Source organism: Leucoraja erinacea, chromosome 8 (genome assembly GCF_028641065.1).
Source record: "Leucoraja erinacea ecotype New England chromosome 8, Leri_hhj_1, whole genome shotgun sequence".
Classification (NCBI taxonomy): Eukaryota; Metazoa; Chordata; class Chondrichthyes; order Rajiformes; family Rajidae; genus Leucoraja; species Leucoraja erinaceus.
The window spans coordinates 12,804,468-12,828,061 of NC_073384.1; the positions used below are offsets into that span (position 1 = coordinate 12,804,468).

A 23,594-nucleotide genomic window follows, 5' to 3' on the forward strand; every position below is an offset into this window, starting at 1 on the left:
GTGGCGCAGCGGTAGAGTTGCTGCGCCAGAGACCCGGGCTCAGTCCTGACCACAGTTGCAGCCTGTACGGACTTTGTACGTTCTCCCCGTGACTGCGTGCGTTTTCACGGGAATTTCCGGTTGTTCCCACGGACAATTATTTGTCTATTGTCTACTCCAAAGATGTACAGGTTTGTAGGTTAATTGGCTCGGTATAGTTCTAATTTGTCCCGAGTGTACATAGGATAGCGTTAGTGTGCGGGGATCGCTGGTCAGCACGGATTTGGAGGGCCAAAGGGCCTGTTTCCAAGCTGTATTTCTAAACTAAAGTAAACTAAACATGAGCATGCTGCTGACCTGAGCAAGGAATACCATGAACACAGTGGATACACAGTTGCCAACCATCCCAGTTTGGGTGAAAACCAATAGTCCGTGCAGTGGGTCCTCCAGGAGCTGTACCTTGGGAGAAACTGAACGCAGGCTGGCCCGTTTGTCAGCCGCCTTCTATCTGAAGAACTCCCATTCATTCCAACTTGACCCGTGGCAAGTTTAATGATGGCTAACAAAACTCACTTGGACGTTCCAGGTGCTCTGGTGAATCAGTCGGAGGAAGCGAGAGGGACCGACCACCCAAACAGGGGAGGGTGGATAATAAATGTCAGCCTATGACCTTTGTTGTTGTGGAAGCAAGGAACTGCAGATGCTGGTTTGCCAAGCAAAGACACACAATGCTGGAGTAACTCAGCTAGTCAGGCAGTGTCCCTGGAGAACAGGTGACACTTTGGGTTGGGACGCTTCGGAGGGTCTCAACCTGAAACGCCACCTATCCATGTTCTTCAGGGATGCTGCCTGAGCAGCTGAGTTACTCCAGTATTTTGTGTCTTCCCATGCTATTCCTTGTGTTTTGTTCCCAGAAGCAGACAGTTTTGTTGTTTCCCTGCACGGACTGGAGCCACATCCCCGTAAAGCCTGCAGCGAGCGGGGCGTGGGAGTCATTGTACTGAATGAGCTTTGCGTTTAGTTTCACTTGTTATCTTTAATAACTTTAAAGTCTGCAAAAAGTTTAAAACTTACTCATAACAATGAAACCTTTGTGGGTTGAAGGAATTTGCAGTGTGTTGCATTGTGGTTGATGCTGTAGTAAATCACAGCTGCAGTCTTTATTTAACCATTATACAATCTTCTTCCTTTCCTTGGCTTTGCGTTATTTCTTTGAATTACAAAGTCATGCTCTTGCCTTGGAAGACAACATAGTTAAACCTTTTGCTCTGGGCTTGGGCATATTGAACCAGATGGCCTGGCAAGGTGCGTTTTAATAATGCTTGCAAACAATGGCCAAACAATGGCCAAACAAACCCTCCGTGCAAGTCTTAACATTTGCACCAGTCACAATTTTGGATGCAAAGCCAATCTAATGGGACTAAACATTGTCATCTCTTCAGCAAGAGCACCTTGCATTACCTTCCTTACTCTATAGTGTTAACTTCTGTTCCTTCAAAGATAGAATCAAATGGTATACTTACTATACTGGCTTTCCTTGATTGGAAAGTCCTGGATAAAGCGTGGTCCTGACTCGGGTAATCGCATGGATATGATTTTCCTCTGAGTCCTGCATGATTTTCGGACCAGAAAGATCTGTTAGAATAAACAAATACTGTGATGTCAGAAGTGGTCGAACTGGTTGCTAACTTCGACGCAGAACGAAAAAGACAAACCAGCTCACTTCTGACGACTCACCTGAACGATGGCTCAACTATCTGTTACAGTGAGGCTCACTGCAGGTTTGAGGAACGGCAGCTCATCGTCTGTCTGTGGACACTGCGGCTGTCTAAACTTGGTAATCAGTTCCACAGCTTTGGGGCAAGTTCATTTTTCTCTTTGTTCAGGAAGGAGTTGCAGATGCTGGTACGCACCGAAGATAGACACAAAATGCTGGAATAACTCAGCGGGACAGGCACTTCTTCAAAGGGTCTCGATCCGCAAGCTCACCCATTCCCTCTCTCCAGAGATGCTGCCTGTCCCTCTGTTACTCCAGCATTTTGTGTCTCTCTTTGTTTAATTTAGTGATACAGTGTGGAAACATGCCCCTCGGCCCATCGAGTCCATGATCACCCGTACTCTACTTTTTCTATCCCACACACTAGGGACAATTTACAGCTTGCAGAAGCAGATTAACCGACAAACCTGTACGTCTTCGGAATGCGGGAGGGAACCGGAGCGCCCGGAGAAAACTCACACGGTCACAGGGAGAACGTATAAACACCGTACAGACAGCACCCGTAGTCGGGATCGAACCCAGGTCACCAGCGCCGTAAGGCAGCAACTCTACCGCTGCGCCACCGTGCCGCACATTGACAGGTTCCATTTCAAAACCCATGTACTCTTTTGTCCTTCTTCTCTTCTCTAACTGCTCCCAGTCACTCAATAACCCGATAAACCTATCCCCATGGTCACCCTGGTTTTACCCTCCGCGTGATATCCTCCTTCTCTTCCCCCCCCACCCCCACGCAGAAGCTTAGCACAGTTCTTTTGCCTTCGTCCCAGTTCTGATGAAGGCTCTTTTGCTTGAAATATTGTTTCTCTCTCTCCCCCCCCCCCCCCCCCCCCGACCTGCCGAGTATTTAGAGCATTTTCTGTTTTTATTTCAGATTTCCAGCATCTGCAGGGTTTTCTTTTCATTTTCATCTGATCAATGGGAGGTGCGAGGCCTCAGCATATTAATGGGCATGGGATAAGAACAAATACAGGAGATATGTAAAAGGCAACTCAAGTTGAGGGCCTTTCCTCAAAAGAACCTCACAGAAAAGGCCTTTTGATCAGGCTGCATGAAAGCATGCAGCTGCTGTTTTCATGGATTTCAAAGGGAACCAGGAGGGGAGCCCATTGATATAATTAAGCTGAAAGGACTGGATAGAATAGATGCGGAGAGGATGTGTCCACTGGTGGGAGAATCTAGGACCAGAGACCATGGCCTCAGAATAAAAGGACGTACCTTCAGAAAGATGATGACGAATTTCTTTAGTCAGAGGGCGGTGAATCTATGGAATTCATTGAGTCAGACGGCTGTGGAGGCCAAGCCAAGTTTAGTTTAGTTTAGAGATTCAGCACGGAAACAGGTGTCATGGGGTTACGGAGAGAAGGCAGGAGAATAGGTTGAGAGGGAAAGATAGATCAGCCGTGATTGAATGGCGGAGTAGATTTGATGGGCCGAATGGCCTAATCTTGCTCCTATATCTTATGGACTTAAGTAGCATGGTGTTGAAAGCCTTGAGAGGGCAGGGACTGAAAACAGAGCATCAGGTGATGGGAGACACAAACTGTTGGAGTAACTCAGCAGGTCAGGCAGCATCGCTAACCCCCTGAGGTACTCCAGCACTGTGGTCTTTTTTTGCAAACCTGTACCTGCATTTCCTTGTGTCTTTCTCAGATCGTGGATATTTGCAAACATATATATTAGGGCATTTGCTAGAATCAGTGTTGTTTTTTTTTTTGTTTTTGATCTGATCATTACCCTAACTCTCACTCGTTTTAGAGTCTGTACGATCATAATTTGCATAATGGGATTTAAATGAGCTGTGAAGAGTACAGTTTGTGCTTCGGGTAATTGTCAAGGGGGGTAAAAAAATTGGCCGTCACTGGTGAAATCTACACAGAATATAAAAAGAATAAAAATGAGAAGAATTTCTTTAGTCAGAGGGTGGTGAATCTGGGGAATTCATTGCCACAGACGGCTGTGGGGGCCAAGTCAATGGGTGGAGTTTGACAGATTCTTGATTAATACGGGTGTCAGAGGTTATGGGGAGAAGGCAGAATGGGGTCGAGAGGGAGAGATAGATCAGCCATGATTGAATGGCAGCGTAGACTTGATGGGCCAAATATCTTAATTCTGCACCTATCACTTATGAACTTATTTAACGATATACATAAGATGCAAAACAACCAAAGGATCCGTGTTTGAGTCTTGAGTCGGAAGAAGGGTCCCGACCCGAAACGTTGCCTGTCCATTCCCTCCACTGATGTTGGCTGACCCGCTGAGTTCCTCCAGCACTTTGCATTCTTGCTCAAGGTTCCAGCATCTGCATTACCTTGTGTAGCCGATAGGCTCAGAGACATAGTCACCTTGATGTGGGGTGATAGTGGATACGGAAGTTGGAATTGCTCCTTATTTTCTGCATTGTGACAGGGCGGTACGGCGTCGTAGCGGTAGAGTTGCTGCCTCACAGCGTCAGAGACCCGAGTTCGATCCCGACTACAGGTGCTGTCTGTGCGGAGTTTGTACGTTCTCCCCGTGACCTGCGTCGGTTTTCTCCAGGACCTCTAGTCTCCTCCCACACTCCAAAGACATCCAGGTTTGTCGGCCAATTGGCTTGGTAAAATTGTAAATTGTCGCTAGTGTGTGTGGGATTGTGGTAGTGTGCGGGTGATCGCCTGTCGACGTGGACTCGATGGGCCGAAGGGCCTGCTTCCGCACTGTATCTCCAAAATAAACCAGACAAAATAACACGAAGGGTAGTTTGTTTGATGCAGTAAAAAAGTAATGAATGGCTATTTTTGAGTTAGAGTGTGAAACCATGTCCACTGATGAAGAGTTTCGGCCCAAAACGTTGCCTATTTCCATCGCTCCATAGATGCTGCCTCACCCGCTGAGTTTCTCCAGCATTTTTGTCTACCTCCACTGATGATACTCAGGCTTTGTAACAAGGCGGCAGAATCTTAAAACAATACCAAATTAAATGGGTAGAGGTACTTTTACACAGGGGTCAGAAACATAGAAAATAGGTGCAGCAGGAGGCCATTCGGCCCTTCGAGCCAGCACCGCCATTCATTGTGATTATGGCTGATCGTCCCCAATCAATAACCCGTGCCTGCCTTCTTCCCATATCCTTGGTTAGAGGGATATGCAGCATACGATCCAAAACAGCGATCACTTTTAAAATATAAGAATAACGAATAGTATGGGCTGAGGGCAGGGAAATGGTGATAAATGGATAACTCTCAGAGGGAGCCAACATAAGCCTTAATGCGGAGGGAGTAACTGCAGATGCTGGTTTAAACCGAAGACAGACACAGAATGCTGAAGTAACTCAGAGGGTCAGGCAGCATCTCAGGAAAAAAGAAATATGTGACATTTCAGGTCTGAAGAAGGGTCTCAACCCAAAACATCACCTATTCCTTTTCTTCAGAGATGCTGCCTGACCCGCTGAGTTACTCCAGCTTTCTGTGTCTTTCTTCGACAAAAGCCTTCGATGGGCTTCACATATTTAAAATTCTATCATTCCATTGATGAACACAGAGGGTAATTTTGGTTGCGTGAATTCTGCTTCACCATGTGTATTCTCCTGTTGCTGCATTCACAGCACAAGTCACACTTGACAAATTGCATGACGACTAAGTGGCGGCTTGCTGTGTGTGACATGTGACGTGAGAAGCAGACATTAACTCAGCGCTAACTAGCCAAAACCTGGGACAGGGAACTTCTTGCATATTGAGTCGGTGTAAACCAAAGATCCTAAAGCAAGCAAGATAGATCACTCGACGAAAAAGACATAGTACGGTCATGGGCAGATTCATGGGTAATTTTCGGCCCCATTTCCGTAACCGGCTTCCGTCTCTGCACCAAAGATCCCATAGAATACTAGTGCAGAGACGGAAGCTGGTTACGGAAACATCCTCGTAAAAATAAAAGTTATTTGGAAAAAATCTTCTCCTTTTCAGAATTATAATTTATTAACACAAACTGTTCCCTCGCAACGTTGATTACACTGTGAGTCGGGTCGGGTCGGGTTACTGAAATGGATGAAAAAAAGGCCCACGTTCCGTTCCGTTGCGTACTACACGTCAGCCCATTGCGTTTAGAAGGAGTGGTCTATCTTGCTTCGCTATAGGATCTTTAATGTAAACTCCAAGCAACGAAAAGTGGCAATACCACGAAAGAACAATTAAAATTACATCTTCTGACGGAAAAAGATGTATTTGCCATTCTAGTTCACTTATCATTCCTGACCTTAAATTATTAAATTTAAATTTTTCATCCGCATATTTAAATGCTTTTAAAAAAAAAAAGCCACACGTTTCAGGTACTGACACGAAATGTCACTGATCCATGTTCTCCAGAGATGCTGCCTGATCCACTGAGTTACTCCAGCACTTTGACTTTTTTTTGTGGTAAACCGGCACCTGCAGTTCCTCGTCTCCACATATTTAAATACTTTAACGTTCTTGCCTCTTCCTATCACTACAGTTTCATTCGGCCCCCACCCAAACTCTCAATGCCTTTAACTCTACTCATTTGTGTATCCCTTGCCTTTCTACTGATTTATGGTGGTTATTGCTTCAGCTTTCTTGACCTTGTAGTTATAGAATTATACAGCATGGAAATAGGCCCTTCAGCCCAACTTCCCATGCCGACCAAAACACCCCATCTGCAATAGTCCCACCTGCCTGCGCTTAAGGTCATAAGGAATAGGAGTAGAATTAGACCATTCGGCCCATCAAGTCTACTCCACCATTCAATCATGGCTGACCTATCTCTCCCTCCAAACCCCATTCTCCTGCCTTCTCCCCATAACCTCTGACACCCATACTAATTAAGAATCTACCTATCTCTGCCTTCAAAATATTCACTGACATGGCCTCTACAGCCTTCTGTGGCAAAGAATTCCACAGATTCACCACCCTCTGATTAAAGAAATTTCTCCTCATCTCCTTCCCAAAAGAACGTCCTTTAATTGGCCCATAGCCCTCCGTATTGGAGAATGTCCACTCCAAAGGCCCTCTTCCTTGTTTGACCAGACCTGGTTAATGCTCCTTATTCCCTCCTTTGCTGCCATGGCAATCATAATAACATCCAGTTATGCTCCCGTGAGGCACTTCTGAGCATTGAGGGTTCAAAATATTTGCTGCTCTGTTGCTTAAAGCACAATCATTTTCTTTTTTTTTTACACAAGGAATTTGATGAAAATGTAGACATGTTATTCAGCCTCCTACACCTGGCTCAGTTCATCCTAGCAGGACTTGCCTTTGAACTGCTGCCGACAACATTGCCCTTTAATACTAACAAAACTATCCATCTTAATTTAGATAGTTCACATCGCAGTTATCTTAATTTACGATAATTTACACAGTCGTCTGGCTCTGTTGTTTTTAAACAAGTTGTTTGATCTTCCCTTCCTCAATGTTGCATGCGAGATTATGTAGATATTCTGGACATGTATTTGATATATATCTAGAGGGAAGTGGTGGGCAGCAGAGAGAGTTATGTTGAATTATTTGTGGAGAATTTGCTTGCTTTACACAGCAACATGGTTTGTTTTTGCTTCCAACCACACACTGCGGCTATTCAGTTTGAACTGGAAGAGCTTCTTCGGCTCATTTTTGGGTTGGCATTTTACATTTTCTTTTGATGGTGAAAGAAACCTTGAAGTTTTTTAGAAATTGAAAAATAAAGAAAATGTATTTGAAAAACACGGTAACATTAACACTTTTTTTTTGAGCAGATGTATTGGAAGAATAAAGTATAACTGATTGTGGACTTCGGAAGGGGTGGGGACCCACAGTCCCGTTTATATCAACGGGTCGATGGTGGAAAGGGTCAAGAGCTTCAAATTCCTGGGCGTGCACATCTCTAAAGATCTTTCCTGGTCCGAGAACACTGATGCAATTATTAAGAAAGCACATCAGCGCCTCTACTTCTTGAGAAGATTACGGAGAATCGGTATGTCAAGGAGGACTCTCTCGAACTTCTACAGGTGCACAGTAGAGAGCGTGCTGACCGGTTGCATTGTGGCTTGGTTCGGCAACCTGAGCGTCCAGGAGTAGAAACGGCTGCAAAAAGTTGTAGACACTGCCCAGTCCATCATTGGCTCTGACCTCCCTACCATCGAGGGGATCTATCGCAGTTGCTGCCTCAAAAAGGCTGCCAGCATCATCAAGTACCCACACCATCCTGGCCACACACTCATCTCTCCGCTGCCATCAGGTGGAAGGTACAGGAGCCTGAAATCTGCAACATCCAGGTTCAGGAACAGCTCTCCACTGCCATCAGGTGGAAGGTACAGGAGCCTGAAATCTGCAACATCCAGGTTCAGGAACAGCTGCTTCCCCACAGCCAACAGACTATTAAACACAACTTCAAACAAACTCGGAACTATAACAGCCTATTGCACTTACCCCCAGGGTCTTCTGGCTGCAGAATACGAAGGGCGATTTCATCACTCAAGCCGAGTTGTAGCCAGACTGGATAGGTGTGCAGAAGGCGATCAAATATGCTGAGGTTGCAGATGAAGCTTTCGTAGCCAGAATCCCTCAGCCAGTATTTAGCAGCTTGTTCTTTCTCAGAGTTATACTCCATATCCCTCCGCAAACTGCTTGACAAGTCACCATCGATGAGAAAAACAGAGACAATTAAACAATAAAAATAGCCTGTCACATAAGTGAGCAAAGTACAGGCACCTCACATTTTACATGTGTTCCATGTATGCGTTTTTAGAATAACATGCTTGTTTAATTACCACCGAACTATAATTTACATGCGTTAGACAGGGAGCATCTCTGGAGAGAAGGAATGGGCATGCTGCTATTTTCGTGCTTCTATTTCCTGGGATTACGCGCTCAAATTTACGGAGTTTGTACATTTTCTCCGTCAATGCGTGGGTTTTCCCCGGGTGCTCCAGTTTCCTCCCACATCCCAAAAACGTACAGGCTCGTAGGTTAATTGGCTTTGATAGATTGGAAATTGTTCCTAGTGTGTAGGATAGTGCTAGTGTATCGGGATCGCTGGTCGACGTGGACTCGGTGGGACAAAGCTGTACCTCTGAACTAAAGTAATGAGAGATTTGATCAGTAATTATTTGTAATTATTTCACCCAAACCATAAGTCTATGAATATATTTCTTCCATGGTGAATAATTTTAGCACTCAAATTGGCAATGTTTGATTAAGTTTGACAAATCACCATTTAACTTTTCCATTTAAAAATCAAATTACTTTTTGTATTTTCTCCATTGTCTTCTGAAATTTATTTTAGTATTTCGTACAGGGGACTGTTATGATCTTGAATGCATCGTCTGTAAAAGGGGTATCAATAATAAATCTTTTTACTATTGGATAAATAGTTGACAGCAAAGAGCAATTCCACAGTTATGGAGGAATGAGCAAGGGGAACCATGAGGTGGGACTGATTCTTTCAAATGGAAGGGCTAATGACTTGTTTTCCGTCATTACAAGAGGGTTTGACTAAAGATGTATTTATTTCGGGGCCTTGGTGTGACCACACCTGGAGTCATACGTATTATTGTAGCCTCCTTAGCTGATGGAGAACATACTTGCCATGAGAAATAGTAGTACAGAATCACTAGATTGGTTATCCAGAGATGATGGTTTTGCCAGAGATGCAGAAACATAGAAAATAGGTGCAGGAGTAGGCCATTCGGCCCTTCGAGCCTGCACCGCCATTCAATATGATCGTGGCTGGTCATCCAACTCAGTATCCTGTACCTGCCTTCTCTCCATACCCCCTGATCCCTTTAGCCACAAGGGCCACATCTAACTCCCTCTTAAATATAGCCAATGAACTGGCCTCAACTACCTTCTGTGGCAGAGAATTCCACAGATTCCCCACTCTCTGTGTAAAAAATGATTTTCTCATCTCGGTCCTAAAAGATTTCCCCTTTATCCTTAAACTGTGACCAAGAGTAGAGGTCAAGTTGACTAGACCTATATTCAACGCCGTTTAGAAGAATGAAAGGAGACCTCATCAAAATATACAAAATTGTTGATGGACTTGAAAAGCCAAAATCTTGGGAAAATGTTTCCTTGACTGAGTCGTCCCAGATGAAGTCACAGTTTGAAAATAAGGGGTGGATTGTTTAAGATTGAAATGAGGAGCAGTTTCTTCACTAAGGCTTTGGATCCCGCAGCTCTAGGTGGCTGAGGAAGTTGGGCCTTTCATTCCAAAACTGAGATAAATTGGTTCCTGGACGTTAGGGAACCATGGGATGTTGAGAGAGTGGTAGAATTAGCCACGATCTTGCTGAATGAATGGCGAACCTAGATTGAAAGACACGACTGCTTACTCCTGTTTCTCTTTCTTATGCTCTTGACAGCTGACGCAAGCATGATGAGCTAAATGACTTCCTTCAATAATGTATTAATTTAAGTTCTATTGAGAGACTTTGCCAAAAACAAGTCATGAGGAATGAGGAAGAAGACTCAACTGAATTTTGATCATTAGGTACCAACTTAGTTGGCAAAATCAAAGTAAAACAAATCAGAAGCAGCCACAAATAGTTAGCTCCAAACCAAAATATTCTGCCATTATGGCAACAGACATGCTGAGGCCCATAATGTTGATTCTGAAACCCAAGCAAATTTTGACCGAAGCTTCCAAAAAAATGAGCAAGATTTTACCAATTTCCGCGGCATTGAAAAAACTCAGCTGCAAAAATGTTTGAATTCTATATTAAGAGTTAGAGTGTCAGAATAGAGTGCATGCTGAAAGAGAATTGGTCAGTGTGCAGGTGGGCAGCAATAGCTCGTGCAGCAACATAGGCATTATTAAAACAAAGCATGAAAACTCACCCTAGCCACCTAGCAGAGTGAGCATCTTCCTTTGCATCGGGAACAGAGTGAACCATTTTCAGCTCTCCAATTTCGAAGACAAGGGTGTCAATCAGCTGTGGTAAGCAAGCAAGAGTGTAGAGTTAGGTGGCGGAAGAGTGTGGTGCCAAGAACGAGTGAACCGGTCTGCCGAAGATTGATATTACTAAGCACACAAAGTATTTTGGTCAGGATTTCCACAGAACTTCGGTGAAGGGTTACTACTAAGGCAGGCCCGTTAGAATGCACTTTTAATTGTGCCAGATACATAGGCATCTCACGTACCTTTTAAATAACAATTACTTTTGGAAAAGATGATACACACGTTTCAGGGACAAAATTGCAAAGCAGTGAACCTTTGTCATTTGTATGATGAATTGTGGAATATTACAAATATATTGAATTTTTTAATAAAAAATATCAGTAACTGAGCTTTTTGCATCGTTTGTTATTAAAAATAATAACGTTTAGTCAAGCCAGTTAAAATAATTCATATTTTGCAAATATTTATTTAGGTATTAGTTAATCTGTCCAAATGTCTAGCAACAGTAGGGCGATTCCTTTCTATTAAAACCAATTTTCTGCAGGTGTCCAAAAATAACTGACCACATCGACGGATAGATTATACAAATAACATCTCCAGGACTGAAAATGTAAAATTGCAAGTGTATAGATTTTGGTTTTTTTAAAGAGGAACTCCACATGCTAGTTTACCAAAACGATATAAAGTGCTGGAGTAACTAGACGGGTCAGGCAGCTTCTCTGGAGAACATGTGATGAAAAGTCCAGAGGAAGGGCCCCGACTCGAAATGTCACCTACCCACGTTCACCAGAGATGCACCCTGACCCGCTGAATAACTCCAGCCCATTTTCCCCCATTAGCAAATGTGTACTTAATTATCACATGCCATTTTATGTTCCATTCCGCTTTACCAGCTGTCTCCCCTCTGCTTCATCAGTCATAATACAGAGCTGCCAACTCTCACGCATTGAGCGTGAGAATCACGCATTTCTCACGCTCTCACGCTGATCACAGAATTTCTCACGCTCTGTCGTGAGAAATTCTGTGATCACCAAGAATATCAAAACTAATATCAACTGCTTATGTGCGCATCTGTTGTCAAGACAGCAGCATTCTTATTCTCTGTTATTCTCACTTGACCGATCCGTCACACACCTCCAAAGCATGTCCCCATGCAAATTTACATTGAAAGACACGGACCGGGCAGTGAATGAGGGTCACCCAGCACAGCAAGTAAGGCCATGTCCTGCTCTCGGCGGCTGTCGGAATTTAAGGATTTGCGGGAAGCGGCGGATATGAGCAAGGCCGGCAAGTGGCAGGAGAGAGGTACATGGGCCGCGGAACCGGGGGGGGCTGCAGCTAGACTTGTTTCAATATCTCCGGCTTTGGACGAGGTTCTGCTGTGGTCTGTGCGACCTGGTCGTGGGTGTTGGAGAGCCGGGATGGAGGGAGGGATGGAAGCAGAAACAGCGGCGGGAGCAGATGAGGATGGGGAGCCGGGGCTGGCGAGTGTTTGCCGGGCTGGCGAGTTACTCGCTGCAGCTCCGGCCATGGAGCAGCCTCAGTGCAAGAGTCCCGGGCTGTCGGAGGCGTCGAAGCGTTGCGCTGCAGTCGTGAGAGTCGCTGTGCCAAATTCGCCCAGGTGACCGGCATGGATCAGGCTGCAGCTCGGTGCATCCTGGAGGACAACCAGTGGCTGCTGGGAGTAGGTACCAAGCACTGGGTAGAAGCGGTGGAAGATAGTTGCCTTCAAATGGGGGTGGTTGGAGAAAGTATCCTGCTTGCCTGCTTGATTTTTATTTACTGTAACTGCAGGAAAAATGTTCCCGATGTTGGGGGAGTCCAGAACCAGGGGTCACAGTTCAAGAATAAAGGGTAGGCCATTTAGGACTGAAATGAGGACAAACTTTCTTCACCCAGAGAGTTGTAAATCTGTGAAATTCTCTGACCCACTGAGTTCCTCCAGCACAGTGTGTTTTGTTTTTGTATTCAATTCTCGTTTGACCGAATATTCCACCCAACATGCTGAGAGAAACCCAAAATAAACTTTTTCCAATGATAGAAACAAAATGCTGGAGTAACTCAGCGGGACAAGCAGCATCTCTGGAGAGAAGGAATGGGTGACGTTGCCGGGTCGAGACCCTTGTTCAGAACTTTATCCAAAGCTATTTTTTTTTTAAACAGGCTGTAAAATGAAGAGTCTGCAAGTTGTTTGCTTTCAATAAATGGGATTAACCCAAGGGCATATTTGTTGGTTTTCTCCTCAGAGGATTTGCAGTCTGACTGTCTGCAGCAATTCCACAGAAAAACAAACAAATTCTCCAAGTGCTGATAAGTTCAGAGTTCTTCCCAACTCCAACCACTTTTCCGTGAAAATTGATGACGCCGAGCCAATATGTTTAGGGATTTTGCACGGACTTGCAGAATAAACTCGACTCCAAAGGTACGATTACAAAGGGGGGGACGAGTATTCGTTTTCATGGATGTGATTCTTCCGTATTGCAAGGGAAGTATTAAGGGCAGCTTGCCAGGATGCTGTGGGCAGGTCTGATCCATCTGTACAGTCGCCAGTCAACTGCTTCATTCAATCACTAGGAAGAGTGTGACTTCAATCAGAGATGGATCTAATTACATGGGAGTTGAAGTTACAGTTCACAATAAAAATTGTGTTCGATCGTTAAGAGGGCAGAAGGACCAGCAGTGCCTATTGTGTGTAAGAAAGAACTGCAGATGCTGGTTTAAATCGAAGGTAGACACAAAACGCTGGAGAAACTCAGCGGGACAGGCAGCATTTGTGGAGAGAAGGAATGGGCGACGTGTCGGGTCGAGACCCTTCTTCAGACCCTTCATCAGTCTGAAGAAGGGTCTCGACCCGAAACGGCGCCCATTCCTTCTCTCAGGAGATGCGGCCTGTCCCGCTGAGTTACTCCAGCGTTTTGTGTCTAGCAGCACCTGTTGCTTTATTAGGCTTCAAAGCCCTTAGTCATATAATCTTACAGTGTGGAAACAGGCCCTTTGTCTCAACTTGCTCTCACCACCCAACATGTTCCATCTACACTAGTCCCACTTGCCTGCATTTGGCCCATATCCCTCTAAATCTTATTCGCTAAGTTGCTTCTAACACATCAATTTATTTATAGTGCCTTTACATTATATTAGTTGTAATTATGGCTTAATAAAGATTTAATAAGTATTTAAAGTTTTGCTACTTTGCAAGCCATGGATAGTTTAACACTGGCTAGAGAAGCTCAGAGCTGATCATTGACAACAGGTGTTAGGGAGACTTATACCTTCAGCTTATATTAGCATTTCTAGGCAAGTGTAGATCATGAGAATAATCAATTCTCCAAAATTGGCAGGTTTAAAAAGAAATCAAACTTTCAGATCACTCTGGCTTGGCAGCATATCACCTGTTTCAACCAAGGTCATGCTAATCTATTTGTCACAGTAGTACAGATGTATAAACAGGTGTAGAAGTAGGTCATTCGGCCCTTCGAGCCAGCACTGCATTCAATACGATCATGCCAAAATCAGTGCCCCGTTCCGGCTTTTCCCCCATATCCCACAATTCCCTTAGCCCTAAGAGCTAAATATAACTTTAGATAAACATTGGGGGGGAATGTTAGTAGATATTTAATGGATCACAACCACATTTATCAGCGGTACAGTAGTTCTACCCTTGATACACTACAGTTCAAGGATCTTGAGGTCCAAGTCCATAACTCCCTGTGAGTGGCAACACAAGTGAATTGAGTGGATTGAAGCTTGCCTTCATAGGTCGGGACATTGAGTAGACGAGTCAGGAAGTTATGTTGCAGTTTTCAAGGACTCTGATGAGGCTGCATTTGGACTATTGTGGGCAGTTCTAGTCCCCCTAGTCCAGGCGGGATTTGGAGGCTTTGGAGAGAGTGCAGAATGGTGCTTGGGTTAAAGGGTAGTAGCAATAAGGACAGGTTGGACAAACTTGTATTGTTTGTTTCTCTGGGGTGTCGGAGACTGAATGGAGACCCGATAAACATGTATAAAATTATGAGAGGCATCGAGAGGATAGACAGTCAGAACCTTTTCCCAGGGTGGAAATCATAACTTTGAGAAGGCCAACATTTGAAGGAGATGCGTGGGGCAAAGATTTTTTCTAAACAGAGATAGATACCTGGAATGTACAGCAAGTGGGGGAGGGGGGGTGTTGAGAGAGATATTACAACAGTGACATTCAATAGAGTTTTGGATAGGCACAAAGATATGCAGGGAATGGAAGGATATGGATACCATGCAGGGAGAGGAGATGAGTTTAACTTGGCATCATGTTCGACTAAATGGGTGCATGACCAAGCTCAGAAGATTGTGGAGGTCAAGTCAATGGATATTTTTAAGGCGGAGATTGAAAGATTCTTGATTAGTCAAGGGATACGGGGGAAGGCAGGAGAATGGGGTTGAGAGGGAAAGAGTCAAGATTGAATTGACTTAATGGCCTAATCCTGCTACCGTAATTTAGGAACGTATGAACCTGGAAACATCTTACTGGTTCTATCATAAGAACAAATCTCTATCCTGAAAAGCTGTTACAAAGGAATTAGATTTGGACCAGTGAACAAAGTACATTTCACTTTAGTGTAAAATGCAAGTATTTTTCCACAGAGGTTTTGAAACTCAGGTAAAAAACAATACAGGTGCACAACCTTTTATCCGAAGTTCCAAATAACGAAAAGCTCCGAATAGCGACATTTTTTCGGTCCTTGAAGAAAGGTCCTTGAAGACGTTCACCGAGGGCGGCCCGCAGAGGTGACAGCGGAACCTCCGGTCGGTCCTCGAAGAAAGGGGAACTAAATCCCCATTCATAAAAGAGAAGGTGAGGGTATATTGCGCGGGAGGGTTAATAATTGACAATCTGCTGCTGCCTGCCCGCTGAGTTAAAAAGTTCCCACGGTAGACTCACGATACACAGTGTATCGTGAGTCTTGCGTGGGAACTTTTTAACTCAGCGGGCAGGCAGCAGCAAATTGTCGCTCCCTTCAGTTTCACCCCACCTACACCCCTCTGCTTCCCGGCCATGTGTGTGACCCCTTCCCTCCCCTCTCCAGCTCCCCGCCCATTGCACCTGCGCGGGGGCTTTGCACTGTCTTCACGTCGGAGCCAGTGCCAGTCACCGGAGACGTCAGGACCAACGGGACACCGGCCCCCAGGCCCTCTGCAAGCACGGAGATCCCAGAGACCCACAGCCAGCAGCAGCCCAGCCACGTTCCAACTCCAGAGGAACACGCTCCCCGTAGGGACCGAAGCTGATGGTGTGCAAGGTGCGTATTGGTCTTGGGGTTGCGGATGAGGGGGCGCAGCTCGGGCTGCGATGTCTCCGGCCACCCCCCTGTACAGGAGCTGAGACTGGGAACTGTGGGGCTATTTGCAGTTGCAGAGGGAGGGGGCAAGGGCGGTACAGTTCCCAGTCTCAGCTCCAGTCCAGGGGGGTGGCCGGAGACGTCAGGACCAACGGGACACCGACTGCAAGCACGGAGATCCCATAGACTCACAGCCAGCAGCAACTCTAGCCCAGCCCCGCTCCAACTCCAGAGGAACCCGGGTTGCGGATGAGGGGGCGCAGCTCGGGCTGTGGGCGAACTGCCACTTGTCGCCGTAGCGGCCCATCGGGGAGCGGATTCCTCTGGAGTTGGAGGGACAGGGAGACACAGCGGCTTTTGAGAATGGTGGGCAATCACTTCCAAAGTGCTGCCCACACAGTCAGTACACCTCTCCTACACTTGTCTCCCGCACTAAGATCATCTCGCAGAGAATGATCCCAGCCTAACCCTCCCTATTCTCTCCTATTCTGCAAGAAAAAACTACATTGAAGACTCAAACTCGCGATCGAGTAACTGCCGGGATCGAGGCGCAAACTCGCGACCTTGCGGATATGAGCCGAGCACTCTACCACTGCGCCAGCGTTAAAATCTACGCTAAAAATCTTCCATTCCGAAAGCCGAAAAATTCTGAATTACGAAAAGTGTCCGGTCCCAAGGCTTTCGGATAAAAGGTTGTTCACCTGTATTATCAAACGTGGAGTCGACTAAAACCTCAGGTGTAAAGCCAAGATAATAGTTACTTTTATCTCCATTCAGATGCATAAACATTTTGATGGAATGTTTGGAGGAATTTCAATAGACAATAGGTGCAGGAGTAGCCATTCGGCCCTTCGAACCAGCACCGCCATTCAATGTGATCATGGCTGATCATCCCCAACCAGTACCCCGTTCCTGCCTTCCCCCCATATCCCCTCTCCGCTATTTTTAAGAGCCCTATCTAGCTCTCTCTTGAAAGCATCCAGAGAACCTGCCTCCACCGCCCTCTGAGGCAGAGAATTCCACAGACTCACAAATCTCCGTGTGAAAAAATGTTTCCTCATCTCCGTTCTAAATGGCTTCCCCCTTATTCTTAAATTGGGGGCCCCTGGTTCTGGACTCCCCCAACATCGGGAACGCGTTTCCTGCCTCTAGCATGTCCAAACCCTTAACAATCTTATATGTTTCAAATGTCAGTCGACATTCAATGGATCCCAAACCACATTTAAGGACCTGGAGAAAAATGCTCATTTTAAAAATGTTAAATGAGGCCATATGCAAAACGTGAGCGGACAAGTGATAATTAAAAATCAATTTCAACAGGTCTGTGACCTTGTTCAAACTATCCAGCAGTCCTTTCACAAACATCAGAGATAGATTTTAAAGTAGCAAAGTGCAATCCATTGAAAATTCCTCTGCGGCTAAAAGAAAACAAAGTCGCTTGTCGCGAGGGTACAATTGACTTCCTAAACATTAAACTCCACTGACCGCAAGACCGTATTCCACGGAATTTGGTTACTGAAAACAAGTTGTTATCCAACATAAGTACTCCATTATCTTTGTTTCTTTGTTTATCTTTGTTGCAAAACAGTGGTTATGCAAAACGGAGTCTCAAATCTGGGTTTTTACAGTTAACCCAACTGCTGCTAAAAAAAAAAAATATGAAGGAACACATTGAGATTTATAAGGCGGCATTCACAGCCCCAGGCTGCTCTCGGTTCAATCTCAGAGATGCCACTTGTTCCAGTTCTACCAAATGAATGATGAATTTGATTAAAACACATCCAAAGACCTGCCTGTCAACATTTTCCATTATTTGGTTCGAATAATTAATAAAAGGACTTGACGTGGCGGTGTAAGGGCATTACATCATCCAGCTGATTTAAAAAAAACTGAAAAACAGGTTCATCAAGTCTGCAATTTTAGCTGTACATCAACAAGTTATTAAAGATCTGGGTAGTCATAGAGTCATACAGTGTGGAAACAGGCCCCTTCGGCATAGCTTATCCATGCCGACCAAGGTACCCCATCCACACTGCCCGCATTTGGCCCATATCCCTCTAACCCTTTCCTATACATGTACCCGTCAAATTAAAATATTCCAGAAGTTAAGATCAATAGGAACAAGAGTAGGTCTTTCAGCTTGTTCTGTCATTACTTGACTCAATTTAACCGACCCACATTCTGCGCCATGTTTACATTTTCAGTCCGCTCAACATCTCATAGCAGATGAGTTCAAGTATCCTTTAATTGTCATGAAGATCAACAATATCTCCACTATACCCCCACTTGATCTCTTGCCTTGTCATTTGCCTGAAGCTTAACTAGACTCTCACGGTAGGTGGCATAACTGGCCCAATGATGATGACCTTTGGATTACACAACTGGTGGTGAGCCCCGTCAACTGGCCTCAGTCAGGCCAACGACAACAAACAGAGAGCAGCGCCACAGCTCGGCGCCAACCCGGAGAATGCGCCCTTTCTAGCACGGGCACCTACCGATGTCCAACCGGATGGGATCACCCTGCTGCAGACTAAGAAGACTAAGACCATCCATCCATTTCAACCCGAGCTACCTGCTGAACTCGTGTCATCTGCCGAAACCCGCAATAATGCTTTTGTTCCCTTAAAGCCCTGTCCCACTGTACGAGTTCATTCAAGAGTTCTCCCGAGTTTGCCCTGATTCGAACTCGGAGATTTACGGCAATGGCCGCTCGTGGGTACTCGGGGCTCTCGTGGACATTTTTCAACGTTGAAAAATCTTCACGAGTCTTCCCGAGCTTACCACGTTTCCCGAGTAACTGCCGTTAGCGTTACAAGCCACTAAGAGACGTCCCTGAGCTCCGACGTACCCGCTACGTACTTCCACGAGTTTGATTTTTTAAAAACTCGGGAGAGCTCTTGAATGAGCTCGTAAAGTGGGACAGGGCTTTCAGGTTTGGCTGTCTCAATGCATTCCTGGCCAGCCTCCCTCATGCTCTTTCCCTAAACGCGAGCTTCATCCAAAAAGCCGTCACGCATGTCTTTACTATTAAGGAAGCAGCTCATTTTTAACATTGCCACCCATTTTCTAACCCCTCAATATTCCTCCCTCTGCCGATCTCCATAAGCTCCTCCAGCCCTGTAACTTTGAGATTCACCTCCCTCTACTTCTACATTGAATACTGTATTGAGTTTTTCCTCTTTGAACAGCTCCACCGCAAACTTTCAGATTCTCTGCCCCCCCCCACCCCCCCCCAAAGCTCTGGACTTGCTTATCCTACCTCACGACTTCTTTCATCCAAAAAGCTGCTTAAAAACCTACTATCCAAAACAAACCATTTGTGGTTCTCATTGTGGTTTGGTGTAGTTTATAATACTCCCGTGCAGTGGGTGGTTTAGAGCTTTTTGGTACACCAAAGGAAATGTAATGACAATGAAAAATGAAGGGGAAATTTAGAAAACTAATCTAGTCGTACAGCGTGGAAACAGGCCCTTCGGCCCAACTTGCCCGCACTGACTAACATGTCCCATGTACACTCATCCCACTTGCCTGCATTTGCCCCATATCCCTCTAAACCTGGCCTATCCATTTACCTGTCCAAATGGCTCTTAAACTTTGCAATATTACCTGCCTCAACTACTTCCTCTGGCACCTTGTTCCATACACCCACCACTCTCTGTGTGGAAAAAGATACCCCTCAGGTTCCATCAAATCCCCTTAAACCTATGTCCTCTGGTTCGTGATTTCCTCTGTTTCTATCTGGGCGTCAACTCGAACTATTCCTCTCATGACTTTGTATCTGGTCTCTTTACCTTGGGTGAGGTCTAAATCCTACGTGCATTACAAAACAAACAGCATCTGATGCAATGCATACATACATAATTTATGATCTGTCTCCGTCATTTTCTGCTCCCATCTGCATGTTTAACTGCACTGCCTACCTAACACATGTGCACTGCGCACCAATTAATATGTATGGCTCACTATTCACAGTGAAAAGCTCTGCTATGCTCTCAATCCCGCACCCTCTCTCTACCCACTCCAATTGCCACAGATAATATCAAGTGTTATTTTTGTTAACATTTTATCGGAACTTGTCCAAAGCATTCTGGCAGCCCAGATAAATGACATCTATATCTGGCAGTGGTTAACACCAGTTAACTTAAGTTCAACTAGGCTTGCTAATCATGACTTACCTTTGTCACTAGTCCATGCTGACAGGCAGTGATCAGCCAGTACTTGTCCTCTCAACCACTTTGCCCCCTCACGAACACTCTTTAATCCACTAACATTAGCAACTGAGCGTTTGACCGTCTCAGCAGCAAGTCTACAGGATAAAGGAAACACAGTCCAGGGTGGGATCATTTCCTCACCGCTCAAGCATGCTTCCTGGCATGTCCACTGATGGCAAAACACTAACAAAGAGTTGCCGGACTCAAGTGCATCTTCCCTTCCCCCCCCCCCCCCCCCCCCCCCCCCCTTCCCCCCCCCCCCCCCCCCACTTATATCTCCACCCCCATCCAAAATAAAAAGCACCAGGGTGGTTGTTAAGGGGCTGGCTAAAGAAATGAAGGAAGGGAAATAAAAAGAAAACAGATGATGAAGAGATGCAAGGAACTAAAGTGGTTAGTGAATAGTGCTTCTGTTAAAAAGACTGCAAACAAGGTTACATTACCTTAAAAAAACTCCCTTTCTGCCGCTCAGCCAGACCTGACATTGTCAGGGGGTTATTTGGGAAAACTGTAGAGTTAGCCAGACGAACCTGAAACCAAAGATATTTAATGGTTATTCCATGCGGAAGGAAATACTGAGGCTCGTTGCAAAAAGAAAAATCCCCACCAGTCACAACACACATTCTGCCAAGATCTATGACAACACTCCCCTTTCATTAAATCCATAAGGCAGAGTAATACTGGTGAACTGACCCCAAAACAGAGCAGAACACAAAGTTCAGCAACATTGTCTCCCAGAGCCCACTTCGCCTGTATTACATACAAACAGCTCCGAGCTCATTAACCAGAAACACTGGAGAGATCTTCCGCGAATCTCTTGCGTTGAGACTGACGGCAAGAACCATCCAGCTGCTTCTGTTTAAAGTTTGGAAACCTGGCCCGTTAATACAGTTCTTTTTTTTAAATCGGTATAAATCTCACTCTTTCTCATTTGACCACAGAGTAATTCAGATGCAAAGTGAAGAAAAACAATTATTCTCAACCAGCTGGTTATTCTCATAGGGTTGCCTAAATCTGCAAGCCCTTTACAATCTTTTTAATCTAAAACATACATTCCAAATTGCTCATGAATTTGTCACAGTAAGGCAGTGGCACATTGAAGAAATGGAACCTATTGGAGTTTAAATTCTCGCAAACCATGATATTTAGTTTAGTTTAGTTTATTGTCACGTGCACCGATGTGCAATGAAAAAGGTTTGTTGCGTGTTGACCAGTCGGCGGAAAGACTATACATGATTACAATCGAGCAATCCACAGAGTACAGATACATGATAAAGCAAATAATGTTCAGTGCAATTTAAGACCAGTAAAGTCCGATTAAAGATAGTCCGAAAGCCTCCAATAAAGTAGATAGTAGGAGTGGGTGATGTTTCGGGTCGAGACCCTTCTTCAGACGTCTCAACCCGAAACGTCACCCATCCCTTCACTCCAGAGATGCTGCCTGTCCCGCTGAGTTACTCCAGCTTTTTGGGTCTATCTTCGGTTTAAACCAGCATCTGCAGTTCCTTCCTACACATTTGGGTCTAGTGTATCTTGGTCAGCATGGATAAGTTGGACTTTATCAAATACCTTACCAAAGGACTACATCCACCGACCTACCCTCGGTAATCACCTTCATCACCTCCTCAAAGATCTCAATCAAAGTTGTAAACCATTGCTGACTGTCCCTAATTAGTCAATTCTTTTCCAAATGTGAGTAAAATCTCATTCTGAAGAATCCTCTTCAACAGCTTCCCTACCGTTCTTGTGAAATGGCAAGCTTGTTATTTTTTTTGTCACCCCCTAGATAATATAATGAAATGATGCTTCAAACAATGCTTTTCAAAATGGAGCAGAAATTCTACGGCTGGAGGTACTCAACAGGTCAAGCAGCATCCGTGAGAAAATGAGGGAGGAAATGGGGAGGAGTAGGGAAGGGGAGGAATTCTCAGTCCCAAAGCAGGGACTGAGAATCTACACCAACAACAATTCCTTCCACCGCAACCCCACTAATGTTGTTCGGTGCAGTTTAGTTTATTGTCACGTGTACCGAGGTACTGTGAAAAGCTTTTGTTGCGTGCTAGCCAGTCAGCGGAAACACAATACATGATTATAATCGAGCCATTTACATTGTATAGATACATGAGAAGGGAAAAACGTTTAGTGCAATGTAAAGCCAGCAAAGTCCGATCAAAGATAGTCCAAGGGTCATCAATGGGGTAGATGGTGGTTCAGGACTGCTTCCCAGTTGAGGTAGGATGATTCAGTTGCCTGATAACAGCTGGGAAGAAACTGTCCCTGAAACAGGAGGTGTGCGTTTTCACACTTCTATGTCTTTTGAATGAATTCCTCCAGCCGTTTGTTTCTTGCATATCCTGCCCAAGCCTGCAAACCTCCAGCACCTCTCCATTATTCAAATATTGCTGCCAAGCCACCCATGCACAGAATCATCGCTAGGCCCTTGGTCTAGTAAACATCCTCCAGAAAGAAAGTGTCTGTGCACACAAAAACATTTCTGTGACTTCTGTGCCTTTAAATCAAATTTTTCATATTCAATTATTGTCTGGAAGGCGACAACAAGCAAACATAAACCTTTGCATATTCTCTTGTTCGATCAGGTTAGTATTGGTATCACGAACGTGGCAGGAAATGCATTTAATTTGCCAACTTTTTTTGCAGTTTATTTAAGCAGACTTCCACGATATTAAAAAGATAAATAAATATGAAAGTCATCCAAAGGCCTCATTGTGGACTTTATATACAGTGCCAGTAAATAATTCAACAATAAATACTTGGAACTGGAAATTCCATTGTATAAAGTAACATTTTTGTGCAGGGCATCATTTGTTTATCTGTTCAAGAGACCAATAGCAAAGATATCACTTTTAGGTTGGCGGACAGCCACAAGAGAGATGTCACAGGGAATGGAGATGGAGCCTCAAGCTATTTTCATTTTACATTGAATGAATTGGATGAAAATGCAGCATAGTAATCCAAACAACAACACCATATTTGGGAATTTGCAGCATTGTCCCCATGAGCAGTTATATAACAAGGTGTGTTCGTGTCCCTAGATGTTCTTGCACATTTGTGTACATTGCACAACCCTTCACTCTCCGAGCTTCTATTGGAGAGTCTAGAGTCAAGAGTGTTTTCTTGTCATATGTCCCAAAACGGAACAATGAAATTCTTACTTGCAGCAGGTATGCAAACTGTACCCACTAGATGTCAATTAGCCTGCAAACTTGTACGTCTTTGGAGTGTGGGAGCATCCAGAGAAAACCCAGGCAGCCCGTGGAGAGAACGCACAAACTCCGTATAGATACCACCCGTGGTCAGGATCGAACCCAGGTCTCTGGCGCTGTAAGGCAGCAACTCTATTCCTACACCACCATGCCGCCCTGAGGCAACACCTGGAATCTTTGAGGGAGCTTTCAGTGACATCTATCTCTTAACTCCCAAGGTCCTGCTTAC

The 23,594-nt window shown here is 44.9% G+C and overlaps 1 protein-coding gene and 1 long non-coding RNA gene across 2 annotated transcripts in view; one reads left to right on the forward strand and one right to left on the reverse strand.

Annotated features, from left to right (window-relative positions):
* Window positions 1-23,594, reverse strand: part of LOC129699323 (ras and Rab interactor 2-like) — a 135,050-nt gene that overhangs the window by 25,379 nt on the left and 86,077 nt on the right. Inside the window, exons 2-5 of the mRNA XM_055638994.1 lie at window positions 20,585-20,671; window positions 10,558-10,652; window positions 8,150-8,342; window positions 1,503-1,614 (exon numbers count right to left, since the gene is read on the reverse strand). Of these exons, the coding sequence (XP_055494969.1) occupies window positions 1,503-1,614; window positions 8,150-8,342; window positions 10,558-10,652; window positions 20,585-20,626 (442 nt within the window). The 5' untranslated portion in view covers window positions 20,627-20,671. The remainder of the gene's footprint in view (window positions 1-1,502; window positions 1,615-8,149; window positions 8,343-10,557; window positions 10,653-20,584; window positions 20,672-23,594) is intronic.
* LOC129699324 (uncharacterized) lies at window positions 1,623-8,146 on the forward strand. The gene is made up of 3 exons (XR_008723830.1): window positions 1,623-1,816; window positions 7,476-7,957; window positions 8,024-8,146. It is a non-coding gene; the product is annotated as an uncharacterized LOC129699324 (long non-coding RNA).